Raw genomic sequence first — 21,961 nt, 5'->3', positions numbered from 1 at the left:
CTGGAGACTGACTCCAAGTTCAGGACTTTGTGATGAAAATGGCAGAGAAGGTTCAGCACCGTGTGGAAAGATCTGCCAACTTTGCATCTCCAATGACAGAGATCAAGTTTCATAGGCTATACTTTACACATACAAATGAGCAAAACAATTTTTTTCCTCTCAGATATCTTTCCACCTCTTAATTCCTGGTAATTCCTAGCCAAGTTTGCTTCTTTATTATCCAAGGTAATGGGCCAAGGTTAACATATGTCAAAGTGAACAGTGAATCTCTGTTTTGCTTCCAGATGATTCAGGGACAACCTGGTTCCCACCAGGAGACCTATGTTGAAATGGAAGTCTAGGAAATCGAAGCAAATGCTGAATAAACCCACTGTGATACATAGTCTACAACTGTAATATAATTGGGAATGATAAATATGAAAAATATAAGGAAATGTGCAGAAATGTGAAATAACACAAAGTAAAGCAAAATGGTTTCTTTAAGAGCCTATTAAAATGGATACAACCTAAGGGAAAGGGAAAACATGGCGCCGTGTCCTTCTTGTCATTCCTTTTTCATCTTATAAAAGTATGTCCAGTGCCTAGCTCAGGGATTAGCACATGGTAGGCATAAAATGCTATTGGATCCAATTGGTTGTGCCCATTTTTTTTAAACCCTTACCTTGCATCTTGGAATCAATACTGTGTATTGGCTCCAAGGCAGAAGAGTGGTAAGGGCTAGGCAATGGGGGTTAAGTGACTTGTCCAGGGTCACACAGCTGGGAAGTGTCTGAGGTCAGATTTGAACCTATGACCTCCCATCTCTAGGCCTGACTCTCAATCCACTGAGCCACCCAGCTGCTCCCAATTGTTCCCATTTTAATGGCACTACTCTCTAATGAATAGCACCACATTGGAATCTGAGACTTTACTGTTGGCTCCCCTAGCTCTGATAGATAGACTTTTTGCCTCATCCTGCAGGGACTCAGGTCTCTATAACACTTCCTAAATTATCTTCTTGCTCATTTCATAGCTCCTCTTTATGTGTGATCCTCCCTCATTAGAATGTAAGTTCTTAAGGGCAAGATCTGTCTTGCTTGTGTTCATATCATTAGAATTTAGCAATTTAAAATGCTTATATCTCTCTGCTTGTCTATCCATCTCTATATAGATGTTTGCCTATCTATCCAGTTTTCTATTCTTTTTTAAATTTTATTTACATATTTATTTATCTGCTAAAGTGTGCCCATGCTTTTTAGAAAGTCAATTGTTGGACAGTTTAGTTCATGTCTGCAAAAATGCAAGAGAGATAAATTTGGCCTTATGTTAAAACCTCAGGAAACCAGGATATTTTCTGCTGCAGCAATCTCTTAGGAGGAAAGACAAACACAGAAATATATGTGAATTTCAGAGCATTATCTCTTAAAACAATTTCCAGAATATGGTCTTTACTCAGTGCATATTTGTCCCAACCTCTGGTATCTTCCCATTAACACTAGTCCCTTGCAGTTCCAGACATTCAGGTTCTATGTAGCTTTTATTACATGTGGTTGCAGGAAAAGAAAAAAGTAGAAGAGAAGATACTGAAGATGAGTAGTAGAGGGAATTACTATTGAAGAAATTATATTATGCTTTTCTATTTTTAGGGCAGCTATGTGACACTAAGGACAGAATGCTGGCCTAGAGTCAGGAAGGCTCACATTCATGAGTTCAAAACTGACTTCAGACATTTACTAGCTGTATAACCCTGGGCAAGTTGATTAACCCTGCTTGACTCAGTTTCCTTATTTGTGTAATGAGTTAGAGGAGGAAATGGCAAAATATTCCAGCATCTTTGCCAAGAAAACCATAAATAGGGTTATCAAGTCAGTCATAACTGAAAAAAATAACTCAACAAGACTCATAAATAAAATTCTACTTTAAAATAAAGATTAAAACATACTATACCTGATTCTCGGAACTATCAGATTCTTCAAGATTTTGTTGTTTATTGTGTTTGCAATAGACTCACTTCTTTTGTGTGTGTTTCATGCAGAATATAAAAGGTATTTTTGATTATTTCATAGTAAAGATCTCTTTATTATATTAGTTAAAAATGAACCAAACCAAAGAACAAACACTTCTCTACCTATTTGACACAGACTAGAAGTTTTTAGATAATGACACAGAGGAATCTGTACTCTGAGGAAGAATCAATAGCAGTCACTTATAGTAGGGAAGCTTTCTTTGGTAAAGCAAAAAGCAGAATTATATGAATCGTCCATGAGTATGGATTGTGCTCTCGGCAAGGGATACACCATCATCATGCAATTGCATAGTGAACAAGTGTTGATTAAGTACCATTTTATCCAATTTAAAACTAATGAACTTAGTTGATGGCATTTTTGCTGAATTAAAGAGCAATCAAAGCCTCCTTTCAGATTCTGTGCCATGTAGGTCAAGGAGCTCTGACAGTGTGAGGTATTCTTGGCTGCAATGTGGGCGAAATCGGCTCCCTTATGCACTGCTCTTGCTCAGTTGGCTAATAAGCATTCATTCACTGATAAACAATAAATGTTAGATGACTGAATGAATAAGCATATAAACCCTAAAGTTCTATTATTTCTCAGGTCTTGGGTGGGAGAGACTCTGGAATGAGAGAGTGTCTACAACATCCTTTCCTTAGAAGTTTTCTTTCCTTCAACACTTTGATGACATAATCTTCATTCACTTTGGAAACCCATTTGAATGTAATTGGGAAACAATGGAAAAATAGGATGTTGTCTGCTTAAAATAATTAAGAAAATGGGATTTTCTTAAGTTTTAAAAAAATCCTATAAAAAATAATCATCTGAAACCCAAACCCCCAAAATAAAAACCCAAATACACTGAAAAAAAAACCCTAGAGAGTTCTTGGGGAGTAGTATCTCTGCCTTTGATATAAATGGATGAGAAGGCAAAAAGGGCGAATGGGTTCTCACTTTGGACTCCCTTGCTAACTTGGTCTGCCATATGACTAACACTAGGGTATCATTTGGAACTTTCAGATCACCATTTTGCTGGGGATGAGAAGCTGGAGGAAGCCCATATCTGTTTGCCATGCAGGGAAGGCTGCTCCTTTTGTGCTGATGACAGACCTTGCTCTACCCAAGAAGACAAGTATTTACGGCTGGCCATTATCTCCTTCCAAGTCCTGTGTATGCTGCTTGATTTCATTAGCATGTTGGTTGTCTACCACTTTCGCAAAGCCAAGGTATTTGGAAATATGCTTGGACCCATCCGTATGTGGGGCCTGGGAGCTGGGGAGGCAGAGAAGTAAAGGGGCATGATCTTGGTACTTACATCTTTTGCATCCAAGGGTTTTGCAACAAAGCACATTTATACACATTTATATAATTTATACATTTGGAATTTTATTCTTATACATTTATACAATTGGTACCGATTTAGGCACCTTTCATTTTGCTCGCCAACAGGAATATGATTAATGCAAAAAAAAAAAAAACTTCCCTAAGTCCTTAAAATCTTATTCTCTTTAGCATTTACGCTGATTTGACCTAGATTTGGATTACTTCAGAGTCAAATAGACTTCCTTCTCTTTTGGATTTGAGTTCAAATTTGGCCTTAGTTACTCACTAACTGTGTGACTTTGGGCAAATCATTTAACCTCTGCTTGCCTCCTTTACTACAACTATAAAATGGGACTAATGTCACCTGCCTTGCAAGGTTGTTGTGAAAATCAAATTCACAGTATTTGTAGAATGCTTAGCACTATGCCTGGCACATAGTAGGTTCAATTTAAATGTTTATTATCCTCTTTTTTTAGCTTCATTTCTAGAGGAATATTCCTAAATATATATGTATGTATAGATATGTATATTATATTTAGAGTAATAAAGGAATAAGCATTTATTTATTTTTTTTAAACCCTTACCTTCTGTCTTGGAATCAATACTGTGTATTGGTTCCAAGGCAGAAAGAGTGGTAAGGGGTAGGCAATGGGGGTTAAGTGACTTGCCCAGGGTCACACAGCTAGGAAGTGTCTGAGCTCTGATTTGAACCTAGGACCTCCTGTCTCCTCAATCCACTGATCTACCCAGCTGCCCCCTAGGAATAAGCATTTATTATCAATATGATCATTAAGTGCCTCTAATGTGCCAGGCTCTAGGCTAAACATTATTACAAATATTTTCATATGATCTTTAAAACTCTGTGAGGTATATAGATCTAGATGTACCTGTACATACGTAGATATATATTAGTGTGTGTACATATATATATATGTATATATATATATGTATTCAATGCATATTCTTAGGCTAGCATATTCAGTGAAACAGTAACATCATGGAGTGTTCCAACTAAGTTGCTAACATTTGTAATTGTGAAAGCACTGGTTGAATTTCTCCTCCTTACTTTAGGAGCTTCCTAAGCCATCACTGAAGGTGGCACCTGGAGAATTAGATACTTGGAACATGAATTGTGTCAATTTGAGGAGATCTTGTTTTAGTGTCTCAGATAAAGGCAATTTGCCCAGCAGAATCTCTTTGGGGACATGTAGAAAAAGATGACAAAATCAGCCTGTGGTCTGGATCTCTTGGTATTTCTAGTTGCCACCATAGGTGTTTAGGAAAGAGTATAGGAAATGTGTAGGAAAGAGCAGATTTCTGAAGAAATCACCCACTTTGTAAACTTGACTGGCCTTTGTTGGGTAGAATAGTCGGCGTCTATTCTCAGAAGCAACAAAAATTCTAAATCTTAAAAGAATCCAAGATTCTGGGAGAAAATAGCAATCAAAAGTTTTCTTCTTCCCCTCTCCCTCTGCTTTGTCACTGAATTTGTTAAAGCCATTTGTTCATTGCTTTTGAAAATGGCGCAGATTGATTCAAATTATAAAGCTCTTTGGATTTAGAAGCAGTTTCTATTATGGAGAAAAACTCTGGGAATTGTCATCTATGAAGGGCCCTAGTGTTAGCATAAGAGAACTCCCCTGAGAGTCAATGAGGTTTTTCCCATTATGTAAATGATATAGACTTTTAATAGCTGTCTTAAATAGACAGTATCATTAGCAGATACATGCAGGAGTGAATTAAAATCAGGTTCTCAGTTGCTTAAGAAGTGCAAATTGTTGTTTATTTAATGAAGACTTACTCTTATATTTATTTAATTTTTTGTCATAAAATATGTTGTGAAGTGACTAAAAAATGACAGGTGGGGAAAAAAAAAAGATTCATCCACTACTACCAGAGTCAACATTGCATAATACAAAGTCTGCCTTTGGAGTTAAAAGACCTGAGTTCAAATCCTAGTCCTACTACTACTACTTTATGATTTTGGAGAAGTCACAACTTCTTGGATTTCCAATGATTTTGGAGAAGTCACAACTTCTTGGATTTCCAGTTTCTTCATCCACAAAATGAAATGAGACCCCTTCGAAGACTAAATACCACAATTAGATATTTTAAAAGCATCCACTAAAATCTTAATTCAATAGTTATGTGACTAAAATTATCTGTATTCTTAAAAGTAAACTCTGACAGGCTCCACCAGGCTGGCAAAGCTTCGAATGCTTTGCCCAGATGGGTTAGTTGCTGGGCATGAAGAGATCAGCCTATGGATGGGGGAAGGGGAATGGGGAATGAAAGTGATTAATTAAATTCAGAGAGTTTCATCACATCAACATGGAATGTACCTAGGTGATAAATTTTTTTGAGACAGCAGAGACTCCTAAAGACCTCCTTCCTAAGGCATAGCTAGAGTTGCATTCAGTTCAATTCAACCAATGTCTAAGTCCCCAGGGGAAAGTAAAAACATGAATGAAACTGCAGATCTTTGAGGAATTGAAGGGTTATTTGGGGAGAAGAGAAATGTGACATGATTAGCTGTGTGACTGAGTAAACCACCTCGCTGCTCTGGGTCTTAGATTTCTCATCTTTGAAGCAAGGAAGCTGGATGAACTGTTCTCGAAATTTCTTTCCAAGGCTAAAAGACATTTGACTACTTTGATAAATATTTCCTTCTGACTTCATTTAATGTCCTTCATTCCTGAAGTAACTCCTAATTATTTTAAAGTAGAAATTGATTCATCACGACCTGGAATTTCAGCTCTGGTTTGAGACAATAGTGTATAAAGGAATCTCATTTACCTCAGCTACAAAATGGAGATTATAGTTAGGGAAGTGAAGGGAAAGGAATAAGCACTGGTTGTTAATAAATGTTTGTTGATTTTTTTATTATTAAGCACCTATTATATGCCAAACATTGTGCTTTATAAATATTATCTCATTTGATCTTCACAATAATTCTGTAAAGTAGGTGCTGTTATTATCTCCATTTTACAGTTAAGCAAACTGGGCAAATAGAGGTTAAATGACTTGTCCAGGCTCCAACAACTAAGTCTGTAAGGCTGGATTTGAATTCAGGCTTTCCTGACTCTGCAGGAGTCTATGCAATGTTCATTTTGACTATCTATATTACCTAACTCATAATATTGTTTTGAATAAAATGCTTTGTAAAAGTTAAAGCACGATAAATCCTCTAATATTTTGGCTAGATAATAGAGAGATTTAATGACATACATTCATCATAGTATCCTTGGATGAAAGAAGTGACAGTAAACTGTAGATGATGGAGAAGTATGTGTTTTGAGGGAATGAGGTGATCTGGCAAAGTAATTATTTGGTCAAAAAGGATATTTTTATTTTTATTTATTAGATGTTGGCATTAAATATTATGAAATTACTTTTACAGGTTTTTGTACCACATGTTATGACACTCAACATATTTTCTATTAGTTATTCAGAAGGGAGTGCATGATTTCTAACAACTTAATAATGTTAAGTGTTAACATAATTTATTTCTGTACTAGATGTTGAATAAAAGGGAAATATACTGTGAGTAATAGCAATTTATTATTTTTCTGAAAATAATCTTTCCCTGACTTATTCTGAGTGAATTTAACACTTTCTGTTTGAATTTCAAATTTCAAAAATGATTTGATTGTAAAAAAAATGTGAATATACACTGTCTTCTTTGTTCTATTTTTCCATTTTTTTCCAAGTAACTCGTTTTGGTTTTTGTTTTTAAATTAGATCTTAATAGACAAGGAATCTGCCAACAGAACTCATTTATGGCTTGGAAAATGAGATTTTTAATACAGTGTGTGATTTAATTTCACTTATTAATTTCTATAAAAGTAAATTATGACATTTTAATATATCCACTCTAATGAAACAATGGAGATGTCAACACTTTCCCTTAATAGGTTTATAATTTGTTTTGTATTACAATGAAATGACTTTGCTAACCTGATATCTCTTTGAAGTTAAATGCACCATAATTTATGGCTAGTATTTCACTGCCAAGAATACTTTCTTTTGTTTACTTTTACTTTTACCTTTATCTTTTTTTTTTTAGTTCACAGCAAGGAAATGGGACAATAGATGCCAGAAGGGGAAGGAATACATGAATAGTAGGAATATTCCAGAAGTAGGATAGATACAATTGGTCAAACCAGTATCTTTCATTCTGTTTCATCCAGTTATGTGTGTGTTAGTGCTGACCTTGACTTGGAGCTGAAATCTACTTTCTGTTCTCTTTTAGGATGAAAAGAATAGAGAGTTCTGATTATCCTATTCAAGAGCTAGACACAAATTGCTATTCCTTGAGTCATTCCTGTGGCCACAGCTGTCAGGACATATATTAAGTAGAACTCCAGGTGAAGAAGGCTGATGCTTCCTTTGTGAGCCTAGTTCTTAAAATTGTTGTCAGGGAGATAAGTGAGTTTTGGAGAGGTGATTCCCAGCAAGGAATTCTGGGACAAAGTTGTTTCTGATTTTATCAAAAATTTATGAAAGTAGAATTCTAATGTAGAAATAGTAAAATTTTGAATTTTACTTTAATTAACCAAATTAAATTTATTATTTTATTTATTAGTATATTATTATTAAATTAATTAATTTGAATTTTTAAATGAGGAAATCCATAGCTTTTTGAGGAGATACCAAAATTTCAAAGGAGGTTTATAAAAGAGTTGTTGAATCTAACTTTGTGGTTTGGTTAAAGAGTTTTAATATTAGCATTCTAATTCATCACCTTCATTATCACTAATAGCATCAATATTTCATATGTATGTCATGCCATCTGCAGTTTTAGCCTCCACCTTCATCCAGAAATGAGGTCTTACTCTGGGCTTTGATTGATGAACATTTCAATTCATTTTATTCTGGGTCAGGCTTAAAAATATGCTATATAAATGCTAGTAATTAGCAAGCATATTTAAATATTAGATTTTCCTATCTGACCATCTCTGTGCCATACATAGCCTGCCATTCCTCCCTGCTCCCACAACACTTTCCAATTCTATCTCTGAAAGAAGTAATCAAATCAACACAGTGATCAAATCAAATTCCCAGGAAAGGCATCGCAGGCAATTGTACTATCATTCCAATAACTATATTCTCTGACTTCTCTTTCCAAAATATTGTTCCCTGTTCATCTCTCCCCTACATGTGCTGCTTCCTCTTAATAGAATATAAACTCTTTCACCCATCATTTTGGTGGTCACTTGAGCTATTGTCAAACTGAGACAACCTTTCTACCATAAAATAGGCCAAGAGTGTCCTGTCTGAAATATTATTTATGAAAGTCTTTGCAAACAATTCAGTAATTGATCAAATAGATAAAATGCTATATAAATGCTAGTAATTAGCAAGCCTATTTAAACATTAGGTTTTTATTTATATTACATTATATTATTTTATATTATATTACACTTAGTAATTTATATGCTTATTTTATTATGTTTTTATTCATTCATTCATTCCTTTACTCATTTAATTATTTATTTATGTACTTATTGATTCTCAAAGTTAGAACTGCCAAAGCTATAAAAAGACAATTATAAATTTAGAAGGCAAAAAGTTGTGTTATTTGCTATTTTTAATAAAAATTCTTGATTCTAATTTCACTTCCTCTTAATTTTTGAAAGGTTTTCTCTGGAATATATATATTTTTAAATTTATTTAATTAATTAATTTAGAATATTTTTCCATGGTTACGTGATTTATATTCTTTCCCTCCCCTCCTCCCACCCTTTCATGGAGCCAATAAGTAATTCCCCTGGGTTTTACATGTATCATTGTTCAAAAATCTATTTCTGTATTATTAAAATTTGTAATAGAGTGATCATTTAAAGTCAACACCGCCCATCATATCCCCATCGAACCATGTGATCAATCAGTTGTTTTCCTCCTGCGTTTCTACTCCCACAGTTCTTTCTCTGGATATGGATAATATTCTTTCTCATAAGTCCCTCAGAATTCTCCTGGATCATTGCATTGCTGCTAGTAGAGAAGTCCATTACAATCAATTGTACCAGTTCATTATTCCTTTCAACTCAATAATACTTCATCACCATCAGATACCACAATTTGTTCAGTCATTCCCCAATTGATGGACACCGCTCCACTTTCCAATTTTTTGCCACCACAACTATGAATATTCTCGTACAAGTCTTTTTTCCTTATTATCTCTTTGGGGTACAAACCCAGCAGTTGTATGGCTGGATCAAAGGGCAGACATTCCTTTCACATCCTTTGCATATAGTTCCAAATTGCCCTCCAGTATATTTGGACCAATTCACAACTCCACCAGAAGGGGATTATTTTCCCAATTTTGTCACATCCCCTCCAATATTTATTATTTTCCTTTGCTGCCATACTGGCCATTCTGATAGGTACCTCAGAGTTGTTTTGATTTGCATTTCTCTAATTATGAGAGACTTAGAATGTTTTTTTTTCATTTTCTTATTGATAGTTTTGATTTCTTTATCTGAAAACTGCCTATTCATGTCTGGACTATATTTTAATCAGGGAAGGGCTTCAAACCCTGAAAGTTTATGAATTTTCTTCTTGGGAGTTTTTGCTAAAACTAAATGTGAGATTCTACTTGCATTTTCTCTACATGCCTCTTAGAAAGGAAATTGATAAAGAGGGTGCAACTAAGATAGTTGGTGTTTCCCCCCAATAACTAGCTCTTTAGGACAGACACATCAGATTTTCTGCATCAATATGAGGAGGAAGCATGGTAAAGTACAAAGAATGATGTCTGAAATCAGGATACCAGGATACTAGAATCAGAATCTCAGTTCTTCTTTCTATCAATATGACATTGGATGAATAACTATGTCTCTGAGTCACAGTTGTTTTTTTTTCCATCTTCCATTGTTCAAAACATTTTTTTAATCTCCTCAGAGCAGTGGGTAACAAATTCTCATTGATTAATTGATTGCCTTGACTGGTTAGAGTAAATTTCAACCTTAGAGGGTAGTTTGGTTGTTTTGGGAAATGATCAAGTCTGACAACAAAGGTGAGGAGTCAAGTTGGGCAGTACTGTTTGTGGAGAAGAGCAAGGATAGAGGATCCATTGGTCACCAAGGCTTCTAGGATTAGAGGTCATTTAATTTAATCCTCTCATTTTATAGATAAAAGGGCAGTAAAGATAAGATGACCTCATCAGGGTTGCAGAAGGTAATAAATGACAGAGTTTGGAGATGAACCCAAGTCTTCTAACTCTAAATATTTGTTCTTCTCTATAATAGAGTACTCTCCTACTCTAAAATTCAGTGGTCCTATGAATTGTTTGATTTTTTTCTCTTTTCCTTAACAGTTTTTCACGTAGGCTATAACTTTGAATGATGAGTTTGAACTATACCTGAGCGAATTAGGGTGGCTATGTTTTTTTCATATCAGTGTCAAATAGACTTCTCTATGACTTAATATTTCAATATTTTAAAGAGTCATAAGTTCAGTAGTGTGAGAATTATCTTCATTAATGCAAATCACAGCTGCTTTGTGGTCTGATCGATATTTCTTGAGTTTTGACATGGCTGAGAAGTTCATTACCTTGTGACCAATATGGTTTTTGAATTCAACAAATAGGCTAATTCTTGGAAAAAAGGTATACAGTATGTCAGTGGGTCATGTTTGAGACTTTTCAGTTTACTGTAGGACCTACATAAGGCATTGAAAGCATAACCTTCAATAACTGAGACTAACCTCCATGTTTATGATGAGGCTTCAGAGAAATACTTTTGTGACCTTCATAATGGCAGCCTTAAAATTTAAGGGATTAGTGTGGCATGATTTAAAGGAATACTTATCCCAAAGCATGAGTCTAATTACTTATTGTTCAACTATTATAATTTTATCCCTTTGTCTTTTAAGAACAGTTAATACAATTCAAATACCCAGGAGATGATGAGACACATTTGGCCTGTTTCATAAATTTGCTCTCTGACCACTCTATTTGCTGAAACATGACATCAGTATCCAGTCATTCCTCAGATGAGCAGGTGACATTTCTATCATGGGTGTGATCCTGGGGGCTGTCATCCCCTTTCAAGATCTGCTACCTTGGCCTCAAATATTTTGAGCTTGACATGATCTAAAATATGTTGTGACAAGTGCTTTTCCCTTAATGCTTAAACCTAAGTGTATTTCAAATGAAATTTAGTACTTACAATCCGTATTCATTTTCCCTTCCTTTCTCCCAAAGGTATTCAGTGTAAGTTACTCTAAAAGTGCTAGAAGAAATTTCATTTTTTTTGAAAGGTTCCACCCCAACTCTTCTCTCCCTTCAGCAAATGCATGTGTGTGTGTGTTCACAGACATGTGCATGCACACACATTTATTTTTATCAATAAATTATCATTTTACCAGTGTTAAATGGACTAAAGCCCACAAGAGGCCTGAATTCTTTCTGGCAAGAGAAAGCTTTGAGTTTTACATGCTTTTTTTCTCCTTTTTCAGAGCTCACTTGCCTCATCTCTGTCACATAATTTACTCTCTTTTAGCTATTTTTATTATTAGATGTTAGACATTTTAAAACATTCTGATGACTAAGCATTCCATTGTCAGGGTGAGAGAGAATGCAGCTTTGTTCTCAAAGGTAAAGCAGATAATTGAGAGTTTAAAGGTCTTTCAAATAGAGACAAATTTGGTGACAGACGATGGAGAAGTCAGTTTCAGTCATTTTGCTGAGGTCATGTAGCATAATAGAAAGCATTTTGGCTTTGGAATTGGCAGATTATATTTGGATTCTAGTTCTAATAATTCCCTGAGACTTGAATTTCAGCATCTATAAAATGGTGATAATAATACTCATACTACCTGGTTTACAGAGTTGTGGGGAAAATGTTGAATAAATCTTAAAGTGCTACAGGAGAGGCATTTTATCATAGTAGATAGAGAATTGGACTTTCAATTCAGGAGAATCTGGATTCAAAGTCTACTTTGTGGTATAGATCTGGGTAAAAAAATGGTAAGACAATTCCTCCATTTACAGAGATCACACTCTAAAAACATGTAAAAGAAACTGAAAAATGGGAAAGGAGAGAGGGTAGTTGGTGGTGGGGAATAGTGAAATCCTGCTGCCCAGGAGGTATATTTTTCAGCTGTTCCTTAAGTGGAGAAACTGGGAGGAAGGCTGCTATGTCCACCCTTGACCAGCTCTAATCAGAGGAGAGGAGAGGCCCCAGGGGCTGGATATACCAAAGATGCGTGATTTTCAGAGTTCATTAGATCTTATAGGAAGATGAATTTATGGAGACAATGATGAAAGCAAGTTTCCACCGGAATCTGATTAGTTTCCTTACCGAGTTCTCTATTCCAGTGTTATCACAGGTCCTTCCTCTTTATCCCTATAACAACAGAAATATAAATTGTCACCATGAGCACTGACAGTAATTATGTTTCTATAAAAGATATCTCAGTGAAGTTAATGACGAATATGACCAATACGAAGATTGCTTGGTTCTAATAACCTGAATGAAATTGACCTCATTTTCACATTGGACTGACTGCCATGGCATAAATCTAATTTATTGTTATGTATGCCATTAAGGGGGATGTGGCATAGTTCAATCCTTTTGGTAGATTTCTAAGAATTTGAGTTGCTACTTGAAGAGGAGCCAGGTGCCTTTTTTATAATTTTTCTTCAAGCCATTCCTTCTTTAGATGTCTGTCTCCAATGATGGCAACAATTCAAATGATAAATTATGAGGAGCATTCAGCATTTATAGACCACATAAGACTTAGACATACTGAATGCTGAAGTTTTATCCTTGACTGACTGAAAATCCTACAGTTCAGAGGTGCTTATCTTCATTTATAGTAAAACATAAAACCTTATTATAGTCAGCCACTCAACAAGCCTTTATTAAACATGAAGAAATTCAAGAAAAAACCTCATTCTCTGATTTTGAAGAATTTATTCTAATTGGGAAAACAAGTGAAATTCTAGGTGCTTTCATGTGAGTTATTTTTTTGTCAGTGTATTAAAGCTATATTTCTGCATCTTTAAATTTTTTATTCTAAGTTTTTCATTTGCATTTTTGAGATGCTTTCAATAAGCCCTCATCTTCCTTTAAATTGTATATTCACAAATAATGTGCAAAATTTACATATTCCTAAAAGAGTCTTACATAGTCCAATTTTAGTAAACAAACACTAGCATATCCTGGTAAGTGATAAAGTATTGGTGTGGGCAATGAATGATGTTTGTGTTTATATAGGAATATATTTCTCCAGAGGAAGTGCAAAGTTTTACAAGTACCTTTTTATTATGTACTGATCTAAAAAAACGATGTGCAGAAAATTCTTCCTTAAAGTCTCTAAATATATTTGCAACATTAATATTTGTGAGGATTCCTTCATTCTCTGGAAGAAGGAAAACAGCAATTTTCAGCAACAAATAGAAAAATGGATGCCCTGAGATGTGCCCAAGAGAATATCATGAGCTACTGGAGACTCTTGTAATTAAAACAGAGTGATGTTCTCCAAACTAAGCAAATAAGGCATATTATATAATGTTGTAGTGGTGGTGTTTATGCTGGATAATTATGAGGTGTCACTATAAAGTAATGAAATTCTGCAAGGGCCCTTTTTAACAAGCACTCCAGAAATTCTACTTCCTAATAATCAGAGGTCCTTCAGAGTAGCTACTTTCAAAGATTCTATATTATTTCCAATGATGCTGGCATTACTCGAAACATCTTTGGAACTTCTCTATTGGAATCACCAATTGGTGTCAGGCTATGGATAATAAAGATAAGCAACCCATGACTTTATAGTAACACCTCACTTTTTATCCAAACAGAAACATTTCACTTGATCATATATATTATCTTTTCCTATCACTTACACCCTTGACTCTAATTGACTTCAAGTTAAATTCATCCTCAAAGGAAAGGACTACTTGTCATAAAGGACCATCATATTAATGCAATATGGACTCTGAAGGCAGATCACAATAAGTTACAAAAATATTTGCATACATAGCAATATTATTGGAATAAATAAATATCTACCCAAGCATTTTCCTGTAAAGACTGAACTGGGGAAAAGCTATGTATATAAGCTACTTCTATTTTCCTCATCTTGTTTTAGATTCCAAGACTCTCCTTCCCACAAAACCCTAGCCCTTGTTGTCACAGGGGATGCTATTTTCACTACTGGTCTTCTAGGAAACTCTGAACTACTAGAAACCATTTCTTATGGAAGCTCCCCTTATCTTCTCTGACTTAATATACACCCAAGTAACAACTCTTCAATATCTGCTTCTTTGTATAATTCTCTACTACAACCTGCAGTTTACAAATCAAACTTTTCCAACCACTTCTAAAAAATTATCTGCTTATCCTGTGTTTACTAGAATTCCTTACAGTCATCCATAACCTTAGTAGTGATGCTATTGATTATTTAAAGAGATAACTGCATGAATGCTTTGTGTCCTAACACAAGTGTGTAATAAAGGCTTTGCTTTATAATAACTTTTTTCTCTTGGCCTTTGGGCTTATGACTGATGACTAATTTATACTCCTTTTTAGCTGTTTCAGTGGTTTAAGGACGAGACCTTGCTCAGCAAAAGTGTATATTGCAAGAATGATGTATCATATGCACTTTGGAATCTCTTAATAATTTCCTATCTAGGTCATTGTTGATTTTTTTTTTGTATGGACTAATGATTTCATTATTTTAGGGAATCATGGTGAGGGAAACTCATCTATCAATGCAAGTTAGCAACTATTCTATAACTTATCCTCTTAAAAAGTATTGTATATTTAAATCTGGAAGGGAGTATAGAGGGGCCATTTAGTACTGAATCACCAAAGATAAAATACCTAAAATTAAGAAATGGTAATACATAAATACTGCTCTCTCTCTCTCTCTCTCTCTCTCTCTCTCTCTCTCTCCTCTCTCTCTCTCTCTCTCTCTCTCTCTCTCTCTCTCTCTCTGTCTCTCTCTCTCATACCCACACACATATGCATGTATACATATATATACCACTTTCTCTCTCCTTCTCCACAATACATACATACATAAATGTTTATATCACATCATTAGCCTTCTTATCTTTGGAGAGGAATTTTGTTCTCCTTCTGTAAATTCAGAATGCTCCAACTAGAAGGGACCTTGAGAGCATAAAAGAGAGAACTTGGACTTTAGGCAAATGAGTAGCTGAACCCTGATAGACATTCTTATCCTGAAGATTTTCAATGGTAAAATTTTTATTATTTGACAATTGAACCTTTTCTTTTCTTGTCTCACACATAGTTCTCTCCTAGTGGCTCAATGCAAATGTAAAGAATATCATGAAATATTATTTTTTATAATATTTTTGATGATCTCTTGTTCTTGATAATTTTTCTTGTTTCCATCATTTTAGAGCTGATTTGTTCTTCTTGAATCCTATTCTATTCTTTCCCTCTTCCTTCACTCTATCTAATTTGTATTTCTTTTCTCCCCGATCTGATAATTGATTGGAATGGAGAGAGATTATCTGGAAATTTGACCTTGGAATGAAAGATACACTGAGTTTTGAGTCAAAATTGGGGAATGAATATTGTCATAATTCTCCAGGACTAGCCTAGTGGAAATGTGCTTCTTAGGTTCAGAGAAGAGAGCAAAGGAGGATCACCAAACAGTTGAGTGCTCAGTTATTGTCCCCATCCCACCCCATCTGTCAGAATGAGAGTGAATAGTCACTCCCTTGATCATTTGTCATTCTTTATTACAATGTAATTAGAAAATGCGTTTGAAAAAGAAGAAAACAAAGTACCTGTCATCATCCTTCTCCCTTTCAACTTCTTATAACACCTGTATATTGCTCACAGGTGACTTCATTTCTTTGGAATTCTGCCCAGAGCTTCAAAGTCCCACTTGTTGGTGATGGGAAGGTTTAAGTGCCAAAGCTAACTAGCTCTCTCCCACCATTTTCTACTTTTTTATCTCTTGATAGTTTTTTAAACATAAAGAAAATCCTTATCTTTCTGTTTTTGAGAGTGTAAGCTGTTCAGAAAGTTAATGTTAATTAATGGAGAAATATCTTCTGAGCGACCAAAGATCCCAGAGAAATGAAATCTTTTTCATAACCTGAAATCTCTTTCATGCTTGGTTATGCATCACCCTTACCTTTATGGTGAATAGATGAAAAAAATTCCCTAAAAACATTTGATTTATACTACTAATGGCTTCCAATTCTTTTTGAAGTCTTTGGGAGATATGTCAATTTTTCTACTTTTAGAAGATGATATTCCAATGGGATCACTTTTGACATTTCAGTAATCAAGAATATTTTTAGTATCAGGATTTGAATTCTTAATAAATAGGACCTAGAATTCTAATTTTAAAATATATGACCTCTTTTTTACCACTGAAAATAGAATGGAAGTATATCTGAAGGCTTTTCTAAAAGACAGTGTGGTAGATTATGTAGAGCACTGGACTTAGAGTCAAGAAGGCCTGCATTCTGATACTTCTGGTATAGATTCTTCCATTGGAAAGGTGGCATGATGTACTAATTAGCATGTTGGACTTGGAGTTAGTAAGACCTTGGTTCAAACTTGCTTCTGTCACTTATTGTGTGTCCATAAATAAATCTCTTAGTCTACCTGAGACTCAGTTTTCCTGATGTATAAAATGGGGATGATTCAGATTTAAACAGAAATTTAAAGTTAAATGGTGCGGTGGATAAAGTTCTGGGCATAGAGTTGGGAAGACTACTTTTCCTGAGTTAAAATCTGGCCTAAGATATTTAATACCTCTCTGACTCTAAGCAAGTCACTTAACCTTATTTGTCTCAATTTCCTTATCTGTAAAATAAGGTGGAGAAAGAAATGGCAAACCACTCCAGTATTTTTGTCAAGAAAACCCAAAAAGAGGTCATAAAGAGTCAGACACTAATGAAAAATGACTAACAACAATAAAAGCTTTAAAATTATTTTCTTCCAACAGTTCTATGAATTGGGTAGCATGAACATTATTTTCCTATTGGGGGGCAGATAGGTAGCACAGTGAATAGAGTGCTGGGCCTGGAGTCAGTAAATCCTGAGTTCAAATCCAGTCCCAGACACTTATCAGACACTGAGCCTTGGCAAGCCTTTTATCTGTTTCAGTGTCCTTAACTGTATAGAATACACACACAATATCCTAAAAATAGGTAGGCTTACAACCAAGAATTATTTTCCTTATAAAACTGAGTAAAATCAGATGGGGGACAGGAATTATTCTTTAATGAAATATAGGACTTCCAAGCATTCCTGTGGAAAAAACTGAAGCTGAGTAGAAACTTGGGAATATAAATAAATGAGTAAAAAGCAATTAGAAAGGGAAAACACACGTGAACAACCAGAAAGGATTTTATAAAGATGGAAAGTTTGCATTTTGTTAGGGAGAAGTTAGGAAATTCTATATTGTCACCAAAGATCATAGAGAAGGGTCAAATAAGATAGAGGGCATGAGAGTGACTTTTGTTATGCCATGTTGATCTTGGAAGAAGTAAAGAATGGGAAGGGAGAAAATATACATTAGGGAAGAAATGGGGAGGACTTATAATTGGAGGGTTCAAATAGAAATGTATAAAAAAAGAGAGAGGAAGTCAGGATCACTGAATCTCACACTGCATTGTAAAAGTGAATACAAGTGAAACAATTTATACTATAATAGCAACAGTTTAAATGAATATATTTTTTTAAAACCTCAAGAACTCTGATTAGCACAGTGATCAACTACAATTACAGAGGAATAATGCTTTCTAATGCTACCTGTGGGGTGTATGGGGTGCTCAGGGAGGGGTAGTATCTCTGGTATGGAGGACTTGTCGTGCCCTCCTAGGGCAGCTCTCCAGCCTCTGACCCCCACCTGACACCCAGCTCTCACCTGTGGCTCCTAGAAGCTGCTAGCATGCGGCAGTGGCCACACCCCGGGGAACGGCTGCGACAGGCCGGCCAAACCTTGTGAGGGTAGCCATCAGGTCGTCATTGACCGCTGGTGAACCAGGGCTTTGCTCACCCAGCACATGAAGACTGTTTCGGCGGAACAGACGGAAGAAACCAACAAGAAGTTTCAACGGCTGAGAGGGCAACGCAGCAAAGCACTGTGGAGTGCTTAGGGCATGTTGGAGCACAAAAGACAACACATCCATCCAATGCAGCTGAGGAAGTCTCCAGGAGTAACGACTTTTCGTGCCACTGGACCCAGGCTTCCCATGCTGAGAGAGTGGGACTGTCTCTGTGCATCGACTTTTCCACTTAAATCTCCTTCATGTGCAAGTCTTTGTGCACACTCATCTATACACCATAGATGAAAACGCACAAAGACAATCGTCATCCTCGGTTACTGAGAGACCACTACTAATGCTACCTATCTCTGAGAGGTAATGGACTAGATATGTGGAGTAAAAGACATGCATTTTTGGACATGTGCTGATTTGTTTTACTCAACTAGTTTTATTTGTTGTAGTTTTTAAGAGGGAGGGAGGGAGGGAGAGAGAGAGAGAGAGAGAGAGAGAGAGAGAGAGAGACAGAGAGAGAGAGAGAGAGAGAGACAGAGAGAGAGAGAGAGAGAGACAGAGAGAGAGAGAGAGAGAGAGACAGAGAGACAGAGAGAGAGAGAGAGACAGAGAGAGAGAGAGAGAGAGACAGAGAGAGAGAGAGAGAGAGACAGAGAGACAGAGAGAGAGAGAGAGACAGAGAGAGAGAGACAGAGAGACAGAGACAGAGAGACAGAGACAGAGAGACAGAGAGACAGAGAGACAGAGACAGAGAGAGAGAGACAGAGAGAGAGAGAGAGAGAGAGAGAGAGAGAGAGAGAGAGAGAGAGAGAGAGAATGTGTTTGTTAATTGAAAAAATAATTTTAAAATCAGAGAAGCAGCATGAATAGGGAAAAGAAAGAAGAAAGCTAGGAGAGTTCTATGAATTGGAGAAAAGGAACCACAGAGGGAATATGAAGAAGCCAATGGGATCAATGTTAGGGCTGGCTGAGAAGCCCCCAAATAGAGGAAAACAGTTTATCCATGCACCCTCCTATGTTTTAGCCAGGGAGTTTCTGTCATGTTATACCTGATGAAGAAGTTCAAGAAATTGTACCCATTTCTGTGGAGTGAAAATGATGTTTTCCCTAAACAACAAATGTTGAGGATATTGTACATTGTTTTTGACTATCGGTGGAACTAAGAATTGGTTCAGTCATTTTGGAAAACCACTTGAAACTCTGACCAAAAAGTCATACCTATGCATACCTATTTGATAAAACGTCACTATTCAACATATACCACAAAGTGCTCAAATAAAAAGAGAATGTTTCAATCTGCACAAATTTGTAACAGCAAAAAATTGGGAAAGTCAAGGGGTACCCATCTACTGGGGAATGTTTAAACAAATTATGGTGTATGAATGTAATTGAATACAATTATGCTGTAAGACATGATGAGAGAGATGGCTTCAAAGAAGCCTAGAAAGATTTATAAGATCTAATGGCAGAGTTTAATGAGCAGAACAATTTATTCAATAACAGCAACATTTTAAAGACAAACAATTTTCAAAGATTTCAGAATTCTAATTAACTCAATGATGAGCAGTATTTCCAGATGCAGCTTGCCATCTGACAGAAATTCTATGGAGTCAACATGCACAATGAAAGACATTTTTGGACAGGGCCACTGGGGGAATTTTCTTCACTTAATAATTGTTATAAGGGTTTTATTTTACTTTTGGCGATGTTCAGTGTGGAGCGGGAATGAGAAAAAAATCCTCATCAGTTGAAAAAAATAAAAAATCTTCTCTGTACTTCACTTCTTATAACTCAAATACATTCTGTCACTTTTTCCTCCTTCACCTGTTTCACTTGATGAAATGGTCTTACTGTTTCAAATGATTTTTATGCCACTTTATTTTCTGTAATAGATTGCCTTTCTATCATCCTCACTCTTTCCTTTTTTTTTTTAAACCTTACCTTCCATCTTGGAATCAATATTGTGTATTGGTTCCAAGGCAGAAGAGTGCTAAGGGCCAGGCAATGAAGGTTAAATGACTTGGCCAGGGTCACACAACTGGGAATTGCCTGAGGACAGATTTGAAGTTAGGACTTCCCATCTCTATGCCTGGCTGTCAATCCACTGAACTATCCCACTACCCATCCTCAGTCTTTCATTTATTTTCAATATCCTTTTTTCTACTGGCTCATTCTCTACCGCCTGCAAATATGCCTGTCTCTCTCATATTGAAAAAACACTACACTTGATCCTTCCATTCTTGCTAGCTATCATCTATTTTTCTTCTGCCCTTTGTAGCTAAAATCCTTGAAAAGACCATCTGCAACAGCTGCTTCCATTTTCTCTCACTCTGTTATTAGTCCTTTATAGTCTAGTTTCTAGCCTTATCATTCCACTGAGACTATTCTCTCCAAAATTACTAATGCTCTCTGAGATGGCAAATTCAGTGGCTATTTCTCACCCCTCATTCCCCTTGACCTCTCTGTAGTTTTAGGTACTGTTGATCATCCTACCCCTCTTTCATACTCTCTTCTTTCTAGGTGTTTGGAAACACGACTGTCTCTTGGTTTTCTTCCTAACTATTTAACCACTCTCTCTATGTCTTGTTTTGCTGGATCCTCCTCCAGATATAACTGTACTGCCATTAGGTTCTCTTCTTTTCTCCATCTAGGTTCACTTGGTGATCTCTTCACTCCTATGGATTTAATTATCATTCTATGATGACAATCTTCAAGTCTACCCTATCCTGTTCCAATCTCTCAACTGACCTCCAGTCTCTTGTTTCCAATTAATTGCCTTACAGAAATCTCAAACTGGATTATTGGAGTCTTTCTACTCCCTTAGGATCACAACCTAAGAGTTGTCCTGGACTTCTCCATGTCCCCCTGTTACTAAGCCTTCCAGTTTCAACTTTGTGGCCTCTCTTGAATATGACTTTCTGTCCTATGACATTGCCACCACTTTGTTACAGGTCCTTATCATCCACACTTGCTTATTGCAATATCCTACTGTGGGTCTATCTGTTTCAAATCTCTCCCCACTCTAATCCATTCTTCATTTTGTCACCAAAATGATTTTCCTAAAATGCATAACTTTCTACTCAATAAACTATAGTGGCTTCCTATTGCCCCCAGGATAAAATGCTTGATTTGGCATTCAAAGCCCTTCCTAACCTAGCTTCCTTCTATTTTTTCAGTCTTTTTATTGCCTATAACATACTCTTCTATCCAGTGACACTGGCCTTTTGGTTGTTCCTTGAACAAGATTCTCCATATCTTATCGCTAGGCATTTTTCTGGCTATCTCCCATGCCAGGAATACTCTCCCTCCTCTACTCTGACTATTGACCTCCCTAGATTCCTTCAAGTTCCAACTAAAATCTCACCTATAGGAAGCCTTCTATAACCCCTCTAAAATTTAGTTCTTTCCCTCTTTTAGTCATTCCCCACTTATCTTATGCCTAGTTTGTGTTGTGTAAATTTGTTTGTATTTTGTCTCCCCCCTCAGATTGTGAGCTCTTAAGAGGTTAGGAGCTGTCTTTTGCTTCCTCTTGTATCTCAAGTTCTTAGCACAGTGCCTAGAATACAGCAGTTGCCCAATAAATGCTTGTTGAATGCATATAAAATGAAAAAGTTGGGATTAATAGCTACTGAGGTCCTTTCAAACTTTAAAT

At 36.0% G+C, this 21,961-nt stretch overlaps 1 protein-coding gene across 1 annotated transcript in view; it reads left to right on the top strand.

The window, feature by feature from the left end:
- GPR158 (G protein-coupled receptor 158) overlaps positions 1–21,961 on the top strand; it is a 457,745-nt gene that overhangs the window by 233,293 nt on the left and 202,491 nt on the right. The window contains exon 4 of the mRNA XM_007504849.2: positions 3,006–3,211. Coding sequence (XP_007504911.1) covers positions 3,006–3,211 — 206 coding nt within the window. The remainder of the gene's footprint in view (positions 1–3,005; positions 3,212–21,961) is intronic.

This window comes from Monodelphis domestica, chromosome 5, assembly GCF_027887165.1.
Source record: "Monodelphis domestica isolate mMonDom1 chromosome 5, mMonDom1.pri, whole genome shotgun sequence".
Lineage (NCBI taxonomy): Eukaryota > Metazoa > Chordata > Mammalia > Didelphimorphia > Didelphidae > Monodelphis > Monodelphis domestica.
This window is presented reverse-complemented; position numbering and strand designations above follow the sequence as displayed.